Source organism: Lates calcarifer, linkage group LG2, assembly GCF_001640805.2.
Source record: "Lates calcarifer isolate ASB-BC8 linkage group LG2, TLL_Latcal_v3, whole genome shotgun sequence".
NCBI classification, from domain to species: Eukaryota; Metazoa; Chordata; class Actinopteri; family Centropomidae; genus Lates; species Lates calcarifer.
In genome coordinates this window covers 4,015,780-4,033,539 of record NC_066834.1, presented here as the reverse complement: position 1 = coordinate 4,033,539, position 17,760 = coordinate 4,015,780, and the positions used below count along the sequence as shown (strand labels likewise).

General features: G+C 38.5%; 2 protein-coding genes across 2 annotated transcripts; one reads left to right on the top strand and one right to left on the bottom strand.

Annotated features, from left to right (window-relative positions):
* Nucleotides 1-1,845: 1,845 nt before the first annotated feature.
* Nucleotides 1,846-9,882, bottom strand: ca7 (carbonic anhydrase VII). Its single transcript, XM_018683121.2, has 7 exons — nucleotides 9,730-9,882; nucleotides 8,539-8,736; nucleotides 6,423-6,541; nucleotides 6,027-6,122; nucleotides 5,467-5,529; nucleotides 5,186-5,341; nucleotides 1,846-3,329 (listed from the first exon to the last, which is right to left on the bottom strand). Exons 1-7 carry the CDS (start codon nucleotides 9,764-9,766, stop codon nucleotides 3,210-3,212), a joined length of 789 nt encoding a protein of 262 aa, XP_018538637.1. The 5' UTR covers nucleotides 9,767-9,882; the 3' UTR covers nucleotides 1,846-3,209.
* An 828-nt stretch (nucleotides 9,883-10,710) lies between these two features.
* nae1 (nedd8 activating enzyme E1 subunit 1) lies at nucleotides 10,711-17,061 on the top strand. Its single transcript, XM_018683124.2, has 20 exons — nucleotides 10,711-10,843; nucleotides 11,290-11,393; nucleotides 11,483-11,543; nucleotides 11,642-11,672; nucleotides 11,876-11,947; nucleotides 12,237-12,316; nucleotides 12,784-12,893; nucleotides 13,226-13,335; nucleotides 13,428-13,490; nucleotides 13,606-13,669; nucleotides 13,771-13,862; nucleotides 13,999-14,058; nucleotides 14,170-14,303; nucleotides 14,488-14,563; nucleotides 14,789-14,828; nucleotides 15,189-15,275; nucleotides 15,389-15,481; nucleotides 15,962-16,076; nucleotides 16,179-16,228; nucleotides 16,348-17,061. The coding sequence occupies exons 1-20, from the start codon at nucleotides 10,794-10,796 to the stop codon at nucleotides 16,455-16,457; spliced, it is 1,602 nt and encodes a 533-aa protein (XP_018538640.1). The 5' UTR covers nucleotides 10,711-10,793; the 3' UTR covers nucleotides 16,458-17,061.
* Nucleotides 17,062-17,760: the final 699 nt, after the last annotated feature.

Genomic DNA, 17,760 nt, shown 5'->3' with positions numbered 1-17,760 from the left:
TTGTGGCTGCGGATGATGTGCCTGCTCAGGTATTCTCAGTCTCAAAAAAGCACCCTGATGCTATTTTGGAAGGATTATTTGAGTATATGTGTTAAATATACTTCACACACACACCCACTTTCATTTTTTATTCATTAACCGGCAAACCTGAATTTTTCCATAATCATCAGAAGATAGATGGGAATGAAACCAGGCGGGTAATACAACCTCTGGCTTCAAACAACACTTACACAGTGACAATGAGGGCGGACAAAAGGAAGGTCAAGCGCAATCAATAGCACAAAAAGAAAAAAAGAAAAAGGGTGTTTCAATATAGAATATGTATTCTGCTGTAGTCAGCCATTATATATGAGATACATCATTTAGTACAGTCGTTTATTTTTACTATATAAAAATAAATCCTTGTCTGGTAAAAGACAAATCACAGCATTACTTGATATGACAGTCGATGCTGCCACCTACTGGAGTACCTACACAAACTGAATGTACTGTGTAGTTGATAGAAAAACAGCACCTTGCAAACCTGGAAATTAAAGTAAAATATGTCTGAGAAAGAAAATGAATTTCAAAATGTCAGCACAGAAGCCCAGATACAGCAAAAAACATCCAAAAAATCCAGTATCAACATGGCAATAGACTGAATTACTATAAATACAATGTCTTGACTAACTGTTATTCTGATTGGTCTAACACATGTGCACATGTGTTCCTTGTGTTACATCTGGGCCCAGGTTCAGATTTATTTTGCCCAGGTTTATTTTTTTAAGAAATATTACAAGAACAAGATAACACCATCTAGAATTTTAGTCTGCTAATAGCCCTGTTCCTTGCCATCTCATTGCCAATATTTGAAGTTGAAAACATTTAGATTTTTAAAGATGAGTTCAAATGCATCTTTATTTACTGGGTACAGCTTTAAAAATACAGAGCAGGTTTCAGGGTTCATTTTAAAACATAAACAAAATTCAATTTGATCCTCATCATCCTCACCTTATCCTCATCCTCACCTCCCTTTACATCTCTAAATGTATTCTGAATTCAAACTTCTATTATGCCCAACCTTATCCTGATATTTGGTGTCCAAACGTTTTAGAGTAATAAATATACTTAGGCTTAATTCAAAGGAACAATCTTATTATCCAATCCAAAGTCCATTGTGAAAAAAAAAAAAAAAAAAAAAAAAAAATATATATATATATATATATATATATATATATATATATATATATATATATATATATATATATATATATAACACATGTATAGCAGCAAAGAGGTATAATAGTTTCCTTCCACATTCATCTGCATTTCAGCCACACTGTTGGGTATTTATTATAATATTAGTTTATTCATAGTATGAACTATAAATTCTCTACCATGTTGACTTTAAGGACCAAATAAAACTTAACACCTACACCTACTGTGTTACCTACTTAACACAGTAGGTAAATAATTGACAGTGATCAGTCCACATTCCTTCACTCTGTCCCTCACCCCTTTAGGCTACAGGTTACTGATTACCTTGAACCCAGCATTGCTGCTTCTGATCAGTGAGAGGGAGTTTAAACATTTGCTGGATGACATCTCCTTTAAAAACATATTGTGGCTACTAGGTACAAGGTCCAGTTATAGAAACTTAAATAAAGTCAACAATACTTTTTAGTAGGAAGAGAAACTGCTGACTGTGTTTCAGATGTAAAGCCCTGCTCATGCCCTTATTTGCAACCACAAATGTGCAGTGTAATCCCAAATTATCAAAGACAGAAAGATATATTTCTGTTTTTATATCAGGCTACAAATCTGATAGGACCACTTCAAATGGGAAAAAAAGACAGTAAAACAAAGTTGTTTTGAATTTTATTCCATTCAGCAAACATGGCAAAATTTTGAATGCATTACAAAAATATTCAAACCACCCCATAAATTACATTTTTAATGTTCTTTCACATCAACAGCATAAAACAATCATATCTAAGATGCCTTTATTTATGTGTGCGTTTTGTTGTATGGGTACAATATGAGTTAATCCCTGCCATTCTTCTGCATTGGTAAAAATCCAAGTCCATCTAAATAAGGACCAGCATTACACAGAGCTGCCATAACTCACCCAAGTGAAACACAGGAGCCTCTGTCAGGCATTAACTCATACATCCCGGACTGTGCATATATTTTCATTCAAGTACAACCTCAGAGGTGAGCTGTTAATAACAGTATGCATTACCTCCTGCCTAGCAGAAACACCTAGCCAGGAAATGTGACACTTCAGACAGGATAAAGTTTAATCTCAGAATGAAGATCATAAAAGTGAAGACTCTGTGTTTGATGTTTGATTTGAAATCTGTTCATTGGGCTCTGGTCAGGGTTGCTGGAGTTTTAGAAATCCTATATAAGAAATGGTTGGGTTTTTGTTAAATCTGGAGAGCATGCTAAAAATAATACAGCATCCTGCTGGGGGTGAATATCTCAGTCTCTTGAGCTCTAAAGGACCTGAGACTTACATGCCCTATGTCATGGCCAAACAGACCAGTTAAAGCAAATGCAGAACTAATCCTATCCCACCTCCAGTTGGGATTGCTGGACTGGAAGGGCTCTATGGCCAGAAGGACTGGGAATCCACCAGCAATAGGCTAGGATCATCAGGGGATCAATTGGGATCAGTAAGGAGGCGAAGGCTGTGAATCTGCAGGCGGCAGAGAGGTGTGATTGCAATCAGCAACAGACTGTACTCATGTACAGACTTACTCATTGCATAGAACAGCATCTTCATCATCAGAAGAGTTTGCTGCTAGTTTATGTAGCACCCTGTTGCCTCAGCAACACTTGTCCTTGAACATCTTGTGGAGGAACAAGTACAGCTCATAATAATAAGATAATATCACCAAATACCACATAGTAGTATTCAAATAATAAATTTGCTGACTACTTATATTATATTGCTTCATAACATCCTTTTATTTTTCCATAAATCATTCAAAAACTGATTCCTCCCTCTGGTAGTCAAGCTTCTGACCAGTAGAGGGAAACATGCATCTCTATGTGCTGGCAGTGATGAGAATTACTCCTTGAACTTTTTCCTTCTGTATAAATGTAAATCAGAAATCCTCCTCATGACAAGCTACCATGAGGTATAAATTACACTCAAATTAATGCATTCACTGTTGTCTACAAGAGCGGCTGTTATTTAGGACTTCAGATCTGTTGAGGTCACATTAGTTGGAGGAGCGTACTTTCCTGCCTTTGAGAGGCTGAGGAGGCCTGAAGTTGTTTTCCATGCGTAGCCTCTGATCCTCTTCCTCTCCAGTGAACTGAAGCATTCTAAACTTGCCCAGCTGCATCAAGAGAGACAGAAAGACACAATGCCCATATTCTTTGTAATGAAGAAACATGTCTTCCACTGCAATATTGTGACTCACTGATGTATTTCTAATAGTTCTGGACAACAGAGGAAAGAGCTATAATCAGGCTTTAGCTATACAGTCAATACTTGTTACTAGTTGTTAGTACTTGGTCTTTTAATGGCATTTGTTGATGAGTAAAATATTGTATATTACCACTACCAAAACTTAAGACCTTGCACACACTGCACCCACTTTTGGTATTTCCCTTTTAGTTCTGTGTTATTATGTGGGGAATGAAAAACAAAATAATATCCGGTTATATAAGGGCTTTTCCCTGTTGGGTTTCCATGCAAGCATTTCTCAATTAAAGCCCTGTACCCATGCAGTCATCCATCCATCAGGATAATCAGCTGGAGGGGATCAAAGGCTTGAGGCCTGGAGTCATAGGTTGTGGAGCCAGTTGCCTAGCTTACACCTCACCCCCAGCTTTAAGCTACAGGCGTATGTTTACAGACAGATCGCTCATGACTACACCCCGAGGTGCCACCGCCAATAAAACTCCTGGTTTCTCGTGTACAATCCTGGAGTTAAAAATGGGGAACTAGACTTGGAGAAGATCAACAAAGTACGAAAGTATAATCCAAAGGACTGGCAGAAGTCGCCACAGGGACGGCTCACAGGGAGACCTGGGAGGCATGTGCTGCAGATATCCAGTTAGTCAGCTTAACTTGTCAACAACCTGGGGTTATCAGACCTAAACTTTCTGATTAAGTTCAGTGCTAAGAGGGGTGGATAAAAAAAAAACAAGTAAACCCTGACAGGGCATCCCCCATGAATCATGTGCTGTTCCTTGTTGTAGCCTCTAAATAAAGCATAATACTTTGAACAAACAGTATATTTCTGGATATGCTGCAGCACAGAGGTAAACCCACCACCATCCACCCCCACATCTACTAAAACTTGGCATACTGATCCAGTGATGCAGAACTTTGGATTTAAAACGGAGGAAGTGGTGGATCCTCGGAGCCTGATGCAGCATAGCCCTTAACATTATGCGGGTGAGGAAATGTGGATTTCACAACTGACTGATCAAACGCAGCATCGATGCCTTAAGCTCCACTCACTTACAAATAAAACATGCAGGTTCTGTCTCCAAGTATAACTAGGTGCCATGGTGTGATTTAAGTCAAAAAAGTAAAATGACACAGTTGGTTATATTTAAAAGCAGCTCATTCTGATAAAACTATCACACTTCAGATGAGAGCAATATGGGTGTAGATCATTAGCTACAACAAATGAGTGAAAAGAATGAGCAGCACTCTCGAACTCAACATACAGGGATCAAAAAAGCATGATATGAGTGGTGTTTATATGAATATCTATTTGAATGATGATTTCCTTTTTTCTCTATTTATTTATGTTTTATCAGTGAGAGAAGTTAGGCTTCATACTTTCGGCACTGTAATATTCTAGTTATAGTCAAGCAAACTATAGACCTTGTGCCAGAGAGGTTTCCCACCACTGGCTGGCAGCCAAGATAACCGGACTGTTGTTAATGCTGTGTATGAATGGCTTTGCCACATTATCTAAAACAATAACTAACTACTACAGATTAGAGTTTTGTGTGTTAAGAGGTGGAAGTAACTACACCTTTCTCTTGCTCTCTTAATCAAAAATATGTTACAAGTGTGTTTAGATTATTTACATAAGAAATTTACATAAAGCTACAAACTTAAAAAGGCCTTTAAATTACTGATCTTCTCATTTCTAATGTAGAATGAACATCATAACTTCATCATATTTTATGTTATTTTGTATGTTGCAGAGCTGTTAGAGTCTGTGCGCACCTGCTTTTCCGATACGATGATCGGCTCCTTCAGGACGATCCAGGTGACGCTCTCATGTAGGGGGGGTGTGGTCAGCGATCCCAGGTAAGTCCAGTAGTGGAGGCTGCTGGGTAGGAGGCACTTGGGGTTGAAACCTTTGAAATCTGTCACACTGCCCTATAATGGAAACAGAAAGACACCAGCTTTTATATTAGTGCAATAAGAGTAATATAAAAGCAGGTTATAAACCACAGAAACATTACATGTAATAAAATCTGGTAATAATCAACAATGGCACTCACCTTAAATTTCACCATGTACAGAACATCTGTTATCATGTGGAGCCATCTGTGGTCGTCACCTGTCTTTCATAACAGACAGATTGTTTGTGATTTGATCAGAACTTTTGATCTCAATTTGATCTACACTTAGTATAATCCAAAAAAGTTTTTTTTTATCTGAAGCAGACACCTATCAGGGACATAGCTTACAGCATTACTACACTGGTGGAGGGAGTGATTACCGTAAATATCGAGTATTTACCACAAAAATGTATCCATTTCTACACAGTATTATAAACATTTTTAAGCATCACATACATGACTTATGTCACACACAATACTTTGTGACAGAACTTTTTTCTTACAACTTCTAAACACAAAAATGTTAATTGCGCAAATAGTTAAGGAGAAGACAAGATAAAATTCTGAATGAGAGGAGAACTGTTAGGCAACAACACGTCATTCTGTCCTTGCTTCTGCTCAAACTGGCATGACTGCAAAACTGCTATACTAATACAAACTGGAGAGGAAAGGGGGCACAGGGACAGAAAACAGGATTGCATTTAAGTAATTCAGCTTACATCTAAAAAGATGCCGAGCACAGCGAGGCCGTCAGGAGCTGCTGCAGCCTCCCCAAATGTCTTGTACTTGACAGCATTCCAGTGTACTAAATGAAGCTAGAGGGCAGACACAGGAGAGAAAGATGGAAAAAAAGACAAAAAAAAACAGGCTTTTATGGCTAAATAAATGAACTGAAATCATGTTATAGTCATCTCTGCCAACACATCCCACATGGGCATGTCTACATTATGTTTTCAGCCATATGAATTGGAATTGTTAGCATCAAATCTGTATTTTGATTTTAAATCACAGCAAAATATATTAGCACCTCACTACCGCTCAGTCAAAAATGGGTTAGTCTGAGTTTTGTATATCAGACAATGACACATTGACGTATTCAGATCCCAAACACTGACCTCAGATGCATAGCTAATTCCTGCAACAGTGTGCTCAGAGCCGTGGCAGCCCTTTCCGCCCCAGTGGAAGTGGAACTGTTTCAGTCTGTAGGGGTTGTCAAGAGGGCCCCCCCGGATCACTGTAGAAGATGAGAGGAGATGTAAAATAAATAAATAAATAAATTCGACATTCGCGTACACCCACATCCCTACTCTCTGTGGGTGTTAGACAAACTGCGTTCCAGCAGAATGCCGCACAGAGCATCCCGAGTGTAGTGTCGTCCAAACAACTTGGTACTGCTGCAGGACATGCTCACACACACATACACACACAGACTCACACATTACTGGATGAGTCACCCTGGTAACACCCAGCAGATATTTATCAAATTTCTCACTCTAAGCTGATACATGAGCACAAACAGAAAGACTGCCTGCTTCATTAACATATCTATCATTAGAGCTGTGAGGAACAAACTTTAGTTTGAGATGCAAATAAGCAGTCCTCTGTCATATAAAGCTACTATATGCTGAAGCCATTATAGTTTTTTTTAAGTTTCTATTCAGGTACATTGGCGAGCAGGGCTTAATAGAAACGTCAGTGTATATCTTAATGAAATTTAGCATATTATTAGGGTGGTACATACTGTTTTCTGAGCCTGTGATCTGCACTGCTGGGTATGGACCTCCATATCAGTCTGACCTGATTGTTATTCATTGTGATGCTGCTGACATCTCTCTGACAAACAGGCCACACCAGGTCAGGTCAGATTAACTGTACAGGACTGGCATAAAGATCAAAGCACTCATCTTATTCATCTTACAATATAGATGTAGGACAACCACAGAAGCCAAAATAAATAAATAAATAAATAAAATAAAAAAATGTTTAACCACAAAATGTGGTAGTAACAGATCTACAGAATGCTATATTTGCAACATTTTGCTGCAATGTGACCAAGTTCGCCACACTGCTGGACTATTTACTGTCAATGAGGTCATTAGTGGAGAGCCACTTATAAATGTGTGCTGAATCAGATAGGTGGTAACATTGTAAATCCTGACCTTGGTAATGCTCCCATTAAGGACTGCCTGAAGAGAGAAATACATTAATTGCAATTATAACCGATCTAACTCCTGTCATGTTATTCATAACATTCTGAGCCAGATTGTTGATATGATATGATCACATAATGTAATCAGTTTAAATCAGTTGAATAGTATATATGGGTCTTAAAAAGGAGCCTCTGCCCTCCATTTCCTACCAAAACAGTGACACAGAGCACTGCCATTTGAAAATGTATGCATGCGTATACCCAGACCCAGCCACACATGACAAACTGACAACAGCAGGCTATGGGGATTTGTGCGCCTCATTTGAACTATGGAGAAATGCTGAGGAAGTGCACAGGTCTCTTTCATTAATTATTTTCAGTGATCGCTACTTGCTTGCTCTGTGGAAAGTGTCTGAGCCAAACAGCCCCCTGTTTCCGAGCTTATCATTCATGTTAATGATGGGGTGGTTAAAATGGATCCACCCAGTGATAAAAGCACATAGGGTCATAATAACCATTGAAAACACCTCAGGTTATTATATCTCTTGTCCAGCAGACAGATACTCATACGGTTAACTGCTAGTGCACTTCCCTGTAGCATAATCAGAGGTTTATTTGCAACCTTTGATTATGGGCAGTTATGCACATGGTTTGCACTTTCTGAAAATCAAGGTAATGCCACCATTCAAGTGTAGGTTTCTTTAAAGTAAACTTTTAGCACACACTTCCACTGCATATGGCTGACAGCAGATATCAGAGCTATGATTATCCCTGAACTGTGATCTCTGTCAATTATTCTGTGGCAGACAATCCTCTCATACAATCATAGTCCCTGCTAAGACATTACTCATAGTTACCTTTCAGTTTCTTTCAACCACATCTAGACTTAAGTGTAATTGTGCAAACCACTGTAATTGTGCAGATCTACTACATATTTGAGCTAGTTGGTTGGTTCGTTTGCACCTGTAATACGTTCTTTCTGGAAAAAATAGAGGAAGAAAAAAAAAAGACTTGAATTCTTTAAACTGTACTAACCACAGGTGAAGTCACAAGCAACCAAGTCGAGACCACCTTTTCCTTACCTGAACGGTCGTCCGAGTCATCAAACTCTACAACTACAGAGTGTCCATTATTGGCGATGTTGATGGAGGTACACTGATCGTAGTTCAGGACGATTGGGCCCAGACTGGAGTCATGTGAAGCCTGTTGAGGTATGATGTCAATGGGAGACTGCCGGTTCCCCTGGGCAACAGGGTAGTTTTTGTGCCATACAGAAGGACCTTGCCATGTAAGACAGTGAGAAATAAACAGAACATTTTAAGACTTTATAACATCCATTATTCTCCCTTTCTCCAAGTAACAACTTGGGACCATTAACATAAAATGAGAACTTCAAGTGAGATTTACTCAAGACCATTTTGTTTAGTGACCACACTCAACAATGTTACATAGTAAAGAGATCAACTTGTCTTGAAAACAGGAACACTACACTAATACTGGGTATGCCTCCCTTTGCTCTCAAAACAGTCTCAAATTCTTCATGGCATGGATTCCACATGATGCTGGAACATTTCTTTGAGATTCTGGTCCATGTTGACATGATTACATCATATAATTTATGCTGATCAATGATTCATTGGGATTGAGGGGCCCAAAGTGTGCCAAGAAAGCATTCCTCACACCATTACACCACCAGCAGCAGCCAGGATTACTGACTTATGGCAGGTTGGGTCCCTGGATTCATGCTGTTGATGCCAAATTCTGACGCTACCATCTGTGTGCCTCAGCAAAATTCATCATACCAGGCTGTTTTTCCAGTCTTTAACTGTCCACAGAAGTGGGAAAACTTAAGAGACCGTTTTTATTCACTGTTATAAGAACAGCAACTTATTTTATGAATTGCACCACTGCCACATGATTGGTTGATTGAATGATTGAATGGATAAGCAGGTGTATGTGTTCCTAATAAAGTGCTCAGTGAATGTATATTGGCGATTACGCTGACGCAATAAAATGTTCCTCACCCAAGAGCCCAGGACAAACCTAGTGGAAAGTCAGGTAAAGGTTACAGCAGTCATCCCTTTAAGCATGGGGCTAATCTCGCATTAACAGCCATTTTAACATCCACGTTACTCCTCTGGATAAAACACGCAATGTCCCCGCCAGCAAAACGAAATAACAGAAAACATTTATTGTACAGAGTTAATTGCCTCCACTACTGATCTGAGAGCGGTAAAGACTGTGCCTGCAGGTAGGATGCTATAAAATCTTACCGTTCTCTTTTCCGTATCCCCAGTGATTCCCTGTCATTGTCCCTGTTTGCGGATTCAAGTCGAACCAAGCTGTCTTTGCGTGACTTCTGCACTCCGGTGCGCACGAGGAGGACGGACGCGGACATCAGTCAGTGCAGCTATTGATGAAGTTTATGTAGTGGCCAAAGGGGAAGGGCAATTATCCATGTCTTGACACGCCCCTCCACGCCCATACAACACACACACACACACACACACACACAGTCCACCTGTCGAGGGTTTAAAAGCTAATCTTTCTCAGTGTCACCGCATTAGGTCAGTCGGATTTAATGATTGGATATGTTTACACAGCGATTATATTACAATACACTGTATGTCTTTTTCTCCGCTATATTGACAATGAATGACTCTTTAGATTATTATGATGAAGGGTGTCATTCTCTGCTGATGCTATGCCCTTTAAAGAGAAATAGACCACAGGCCACACATACATTAGTAATGGATCCATAAGCAAACATGCCGCATATATCTGGAACATGATCCGCTTTAAATAGAGTCTGAAAATGTGTTTGTTCTTTTACGTCTCGCCATATTATTGTCCTAGATTTGGGCTGTTTTATATAATTGATTTTGTCATTTACATGTTTAAATAAATTTTTAGATTAATTCTGAAGAAATATAAGTAATGGATGGATGGATTTTTATTATTTTGATCATTTATTGTCAGTGTCTTATCAAAGGCACTCTGATTTACCCTGTGTATGAAGTGTACTGTAACAGAAAATGGAAATACTCAAGTAAAGTGCAAATAGCTGTCTCAAAACTGCAGGTTTAGTGCTTGAGTCAATGTACTTAGTTATTTTATTGTATTTTGATGTATATTCGGCACAGAAAGAGGCAACTTCTCCTTGTGATTTCCTCATCTTATCATAATTCAATCCATCATTATAGTCATGTACAAGAATAACGGTGAGAATTTGTGTCGAAAGTGCGAGTCTGAATTTTTCACGCCGGCTTCTTTTTGGCGAATCTGCTTTTCAGGAAGTCAAGATGCGTCCACAGATGTCAACCATTTGAAAGAAACCATGGCAGCCACCAAAGCCTCTAAAGAACAGAAATACGACAGGCAGCTTAGGTACGTTTAAACAATTTCACGGACTTCTCATATGACTTTTTAAAAGTCTTTGTAGCTCATTGTTGTGAGCATTTCATGTAAGCGGTCACAGCAGAAACACTGGCGAGGCAGGAATGCTAACGTTAGCTAGCGTTAGCTTAATGGGTACGTTATAGTGAAAACAGCTAACACATAAATTATAAGTTCAGCGTGATAGGTTGCTCTGTTTTTTCTGTTTGGTGTTTTCTTGCCTATAAAAATTGTTAGCTTTTGTAAGGACAGCCCCTAAATAATATGCATCTGTTGACTACATTTGATCGTTAGACGACTGTACCAATAGGGCAGCGAATGCTATTGAATCTCATACCACTTGCTAAGTCAGTGGCTTACTGTGTTTTCACATCGGTTGAGGATGAATTGTATCACTAGATGGCAACACATGTCAATGTCATGTTGTGTGCTTTCAGGCTGTGGGGCGACCATGGTCAGGAAACACTGGAGAATGCACATGTTTGTCTCATCAACGCCACAGCAACTGGAACAGAGATACTGAAGAACCTGGTACTTCCAGGTAAAACAGATGTGGCTCTGTGTTGGTAGTGATACTGCAGGTGCTGATGAAAGCATCTCTCTGATTGAATTAATTGATCTCTTTGTTAGGTATTGGAGCATTCACCATAGTTGATGGACACACAGTCTCTGGGGAAGATGTTGGAAACAAGTAAGACAGCAGTGTTTCTTTGAAAGTTGAGCGAAGCTTAAAATAATATGTGTTAGTTTTTCTTATGCATTCATGGACCTCTTGATCTTGTCTTGCAGCTTTTTCCTTAGCAACAACAGCATCGGAAAGGTATGCTCTGCCAAAATAAAAATAAATGAATTTATTTTTTGTGATCATATTCATTTTTCTCTTACAGGTGCACACACATACATGCTCACCCACAGATGCACAATTTCCTGTCTTTTTTCTGTACCTGCATAAACTATTCCTAATATTCTTATTAGGAATAGAAGCGCAATGTGTTTGCCCTGACCTTAGCTCTTATGTTGCAGAACAGAGCACAGGCTGCCACTGAGCTGCTACAAGAACTCAACAGTGATGTCTCTGGAAACTTTGTCGAGGAGGTTGGTATCGTTAACATTATTAGAAGGAGTATTGTGTTTCAAGTAGAAAATGAAAACACACAATAACAATATTTTATATCATCATAACAATGATATACTTACATCACACTAAACACAAAAGTGAAAAGTGCTTTCAAGGTAAAAAAGACATAAGACCTACTGCAGATTCATTTCAACTATCACAGAGATCAAAAATGTTTTTGTGACATAAAAGTAGGTGTATAGATATATGGTGAGTAAATATGTAAATGTACTGATCAGTAATTTGACATTTGTATTTCTCCTACAGAGTCCAGATAAACTGCTGGACAATGATCCAGAGTTTTTCCACAGGTTTACCATAGTTATTGGTGTCCAGTTGCCAGAAAGGTATGACATACAGTTAATCTTAATTCTCACCTTTTATTGAGTTAAGTCTTAATGAGACATTATATTTGATCTTATAGTTTTAAGGTTTGCTGAACTGGAACTGTCAGGATTATCTCGAAGAAATATCTAAACTTTGTGCTTTCCATCATGGATGTAGCTTTTACCACTCTCGCTGGGCTTGATTTGAAGAATATTGTGAGGGCAATTTTTGTGCAGTTATTTTGTTTGTGTTTGAGGAACATTCATGGACACGTGCTGCAAGTACAAGAATGTTTTCTGTGTTTTCATTCAAGAAGTTTGATGGTTCTCATTCAGCCAGAGATTACAAAACATGTTGTTTACATATCGTAATTGGCAAAGAGATTTCCATCTTTTAATATTTTAGAAATTGTTTTATTTTTTCAGTTAGCTTGATTTGTTTCTTATCTGTCCAATTAACTTGTCACATTATCTCTAAATTTCCACAGCACATGTTTGAGGCTCGGCTCAGTTCTGTGGAGTGCCTCGGTACCTTTCCTAGTCTGTAAAACCTACGGCCTCATTGGCTACATGAGACTAGCGGTGCAGGAGCATACAGGTTAGTTTCCCGGCATTTTTCTTTAACTTTATCTCTAAATGTGAAACATTAAAATACTAAGTTAAAGCTCTTATTTTTAACTTTTCATATTGTATTTTTACATGTGTAATGCTTTCAGTTCACAGTGAATTATGAAGCCATGAAACTGAAAATGCAGCACTGTGATCAATAAAATATCTGTAGTCATTTACATGAGGTTATTGACATCTTATATACTTATATGCTCCCTTAATGGCACATGGCTATTTTATTGTTTTCATTGTGCCGTATAGTTTGTATGTATAATTTGAAATTGTTTTAATGTATGTCACCATTTTATTGCCTCTCTCCAGTGATTGAATCTCACCCAGACAATGCCTTAGAGGACCTGAGGTTAGACCAGCCTTTTGGCGAATTCAAGAACCACATTCAGTCCTATGACCTTGACAGCATGGACAAGAAGGTGTGTACTTTGGTGTGTATGCACATAAGCCAGTTCACACCATGCCAGCTCTACACAACTTGATAATATTTCATTCTTTATTTAATCTGTAGGATCACAGTCACACACCGTGGATTATCATTGTTGCAAAATATCTGGAGAAATGGCTCAGTGAGGTACAGTGCACTTTCTGTGGTGGACTGGTTTGACAAAGACATCCCTGATATTTATTCTTGAGATTTTTTGTTAGTGTTGCTTTACAATAAAATGTCTCTGCTCTTGTCTTTGTAGCACAATGGTCAGCCCCCTAAAAATTACAAGGATAAAGAGGCCTTCAGACAGTTAATCCGGGAAGGTATCTGTGAACCTCTAGATTGTAGTTGCCTTTAAATTCAGTGACTTGGCTATGTACCTCACACTTATCTATGATTTATTCTTATTTTGTGCCCCACTCAGGGATCCTGAAGAATGAGAATGGTGTCCCAGAGGATGAAGAAAACTTTGAGGAAGCTATTAAGAATGTTAATACTGCTTTAAATCCAACCAAGGTGCCAGATCTAAAATATTGTTTTTGTTTTTAAATAGTCATTTTATGTACCTTATATACACATCTCACCTATTAAAACCCTATGTTTCAACAGTGGTCTAGTGAGACTAATATTATAAGGACTCTTGTTTCTGCAGGTTCCTAGTGCTGTTGAAGACCTCTTCAATAGTGAACAGTGTAAAAACATCACATCACAGGTTTTGAATTTTTTCCCCAAAATGTTTCTATTCAAAATATGTTATATTACAGTTTCAAATAAGTAGTTATTTGGATTGCTGCTTTTTCATACTGCCATATGTGTTTACCAGACCCCAGACTTCTGGGTGATGCTGCGAGCTGTCAAGGAGTTTGTTCACAATGAAGGCAATGGAAGCCTACCTGTACGGGGAACCATCCCGGATATGATCGCAGACTCTCAGAAGTTTATCAACCTTCAAAATGTGTAAGTTTAGATTATGTGGAAGTGCTAGCTGTGTAGACAAATTTGTAGAGGGCATGAGGGCAACAAAAAAGCACTTGAGAAGTTCTCTGATCGAACAGTAGGTCAGGTTCTATATCTCTCTTTTAAACTGTGCACGATTTGCTTTGTGGGTGTGTTGCCATTCAGTCTTTGTGTTTTGTTTCAGTTACAGGGAAAAGGCCATGCAGGATGCAGTGGCTGTTTTAAAGCATGTAGAATGTCTATTGCAGTCTGTTGGAAAGGTATGTTGTAAACCCGTGTACTCACTGAATAAGTGTTTCCATCAGTTAGAAAAATTCTTAATGGCCTAATGAAATCAGTTAATTTCTAGTGTGCTCAATATAAATGTCTGGTCCATTCTTACTATTGCATTCAAGCAAGTTTAACTGACTTGAGAGGAATTCTAATAATATTAAAATGCAGTTGACTGAAAAATGTCTGCTAAAATTAATTCTCCTTTCCACTAGCCACCAGAGAGCATCTCTGAAAAGGACATCAAACTGTTCTGTAAGTAACCTGAACCTCACATTTTTATATTCAGTCATGCTCAGTGGGTATATTTACCTGCCCAGAAATCTGATCTCAACCTGACATGTCTTTACTTGAAATTACGCACTTCAGATCTGCTTAGATATACATGTGCTGTATGTATACACATTGTATAATGTCTTAATCAAAATGAATAAGTCTGTCATGCCTTACCATCATTCAGCAGTTCTGCTTTTTCTTACTTTCAAAGTTTTTATTTCTCTGCTGTTGTTAAGATTTGTAATGCTGCCACTGTATGCGCCGTATGGACTCAAGAGAACTCAGTCTGCATATAAATGTAGCTTATTCCTAACTATGGGCATTTGTGTTGGTGTCTAGGTAAGAATGCATCTTTTTTGAGGGTGGTGCGCTGCAGATCTCTCACTGAAGAATATAGTGTGGATTCAGTAAATAAAGATGAAATCAGTAAGTTTGAAATGAATTTCCATCCTGATTAAACTGTGTTGTTGCGATAACTCTAGTACTAATCTCTCTTGTGGAAGCAGATTCACAGACTAACAATAGCTGTGTCTTCTTAGCCTCGTGCATGGACAGTCCAGATAGCGAGATGGTCTTCTACCTCATGCTTCGTGCTGTTGATCGCTTCTATCAGCAGCACTCCCGCTACCCAGGTATGGCCACGGTTCACACAGATTTGTCTTTAAAAAAATGTTGTGTGAAACACTCACCATGAAAGTGACTTGAAAACTTACAACTTCATAAAATCAGATGGTTTTTATGAAATAAGTTGCTCCTTTTTTTTTACAAGGCAGAGATGCTCAGTCACTGAGAGACCATACCAACTTGTGCAATCTACAGGGAAAGAAAGTAGTAGCATCAGAATTTTTGACATTTAGAACCATGTTTATGTGGCCACCTACAAATAAAGAAAAAAGGTAGCAGCTGCAACAATTCTAAAATACTTGTGCAGACAGGTTTTTTTATTGGTCCATTACATTTAATATTTAAATTGCTTGTTGGGTCTCTGGTTGATATTAGTTGAGCTGTGTACCCTTGTCAATATCAATAATACAGTCATCCCAAGAGTTCTGTGCAAAGCTCTGAAGAATGATGGGGATCATTCCTCCTGATACCATGTCCTCTTTTACCAGGAGTTTACAACTACCAGGTTGAGGAAGACATCAGCAAACTGAAGCTCTGTGTAAATGGCCTACTGCAGGAGTACAGCCTCAACGTCAACATTAAAGACGACTATATTCATGAGTTGTAAGTACTGCACACTGCTGAACTGACTTTTTTTAGTGATTGTTAGAATCTGTGCCAAACAAGTATTAATTTTTCTTCTAATACCCTTTTCATAACCTGTAGCTGTCGATACGGTGCTGCAGAGCCACACACAGTTGCAGCATTTCTGGGAGGTAAAGTTTTAGTGCTCTTCAGAAATCCATTGATCCCTGATTCTAATATGCAGCATATCTCACCCAGACCGTGCAAATAAGACAGGAATGTCTATTAACTTTTATCAATGTTTGTTTAGGATCAGCTGCTCAAGAGGCCATCAAGATCATCAGCCACCAGTTTGTGCCATTTAGCAACACTTTCATTTACAATGCAATGTCACAGACCTCTGCCACCTTACAATTGTGAATTCAGTTACAGATCTTGAGTTTTCACAGAAATGTCAGAGAAGTAGGGAAGAATGAAAATGAAGAGTGAAAGAACCATTTACTGTACCGGCTGGTTTTAGTTAATCCAAACTACACTGCACCTGCGGTTTTGAAAGAGGGAGGAAAGATTGGAGTTTTATCACCTTTGAATGGGATTACTACATAAATATGTGCACTTAAACCTAAAATATTTCTTAAAGAGATCAAAAGTCAGGGCTCTATAGGCTAAATGTTCTGATGATCATAAAGCCTTGCCTTCTTCTCAAAAGTTCTAGAAGGGGAATGAATCAGGGTGGCACTCAGAGGATTTCTTTGACTGTTTTTTTTGTGTTCAGGAGATGTCATTAAACAAAGCTGGAAATGAAACTAGCAGATTCAAAACCCCTGTAGTATCGTGTAGTATTTTCATCTGTGAAACTCCACATTTATGGATGATATATTACAGTGTAGCAGCACTTTGTATACTTTAGTCACAACTGTCTCTTATTATATTGTGTTTGAACAAGGTGGGATATATTTGGTTAAAATGAAAACATATGTAGTGTTTTAACTCATGTGTTGCTATAAAAACTTTCAACATTTTACCTGAATTTTATAGTCAATCTTTAACAGTGTGTAAAAATGATTTGTCCTCAGCTTATCTGCCAACTCTTGGGCTTGCAGTTTTTCCCACTGTTCAAATATGGTGAGGCAAATACAGAGTAAAGTGGCTGTGATTTGTTGAGTTGTTTTATAGTTTAAACAAAGATTACACAGTTATTTAGCCAAAATAAATGTTAGCTGACAAGCATGTGAGCTTCTTCAGAGGCCTGTAATGTGACTTGCCCCTGGTAGGATTCTCATGTAACCCAGGTTGACATGAGTTTTGTTGAGAGCCGATGACATTATTTCATCCAACACTAGAGGGCACTCTTTCATGTTTTACTATTCCCAGGTCAACATGTAGTTTATTTTACATACCTGTTAAGTGACCAATTCCTGAATGCTGACCGTTGGACGCATTTTAAAATAATTAGCTGTAGGATGTTAACAAAAAACTTGCAGTGTTAATTATCTTCCAATATGTTTCTCAGTGGCTCTGTCTGAGATGCCTTGAACCATAGAGGACACTAGTCTTGGTAGTGAGTATGATCTAATAAGGAACACAGGACCCTGTTGGAGGATTATTGTGTGGGTCATTGTGATGTAACTGTTGGGCACGGTGAAGATTTTCATTTGTTGTTCTTTCCCAGACTTTGGCAGAATGGAAATTTGCCCTCAGCAGATCTTTTCCTTGTGACAGA

Excerpts from the sequence above, each read along its gene's own strand:
- ca7 (XM_018683121.2), bottom strand. The coding sequence starts at position 9,766 with ATGACAGGGAATCACTGGGGATACGGAAAAGAGAACG. Across the intron at positions 6,542-8,538 it reads TGACTCGGACGACCGTTCAG|TGATCCGGGGGGGCCCTCTT; the intron begins GTAAGGAAAAGG and ends CATCTTCTACAG. Across the intron at positions 5,530-6,026 it reads TGCTCGGCATCTTTTTAGAT|ACAGGTGACGACCACAGATG; the intron begins GTAAGCTGAATT and ends CTGTTATGAAAG.
- nae1 (XM_018683124.2), top strand. The coding sequence starts at position 10,794 with ATGGCAGCCACCAAAGCCTCTAAAGAACAGAAATACGACAGGCAGCTT. Across the intron at positions 11,544-11,641 it reads GGGGAAGATGTTGGAAACAA|CTTTTTCCTTAGCAACAACA; the intron begins GTAAGACAGCAG and ends CTTGTCTTGCAG. Across the intron at positions 16,229-16,347 it reads AGTTGCAGCATTTCTGGGAG|GATCAGCTGCTCAAGAGGCC; the intron begins GTAAAGTTTTAG and ends ATGTTTGTTTAG.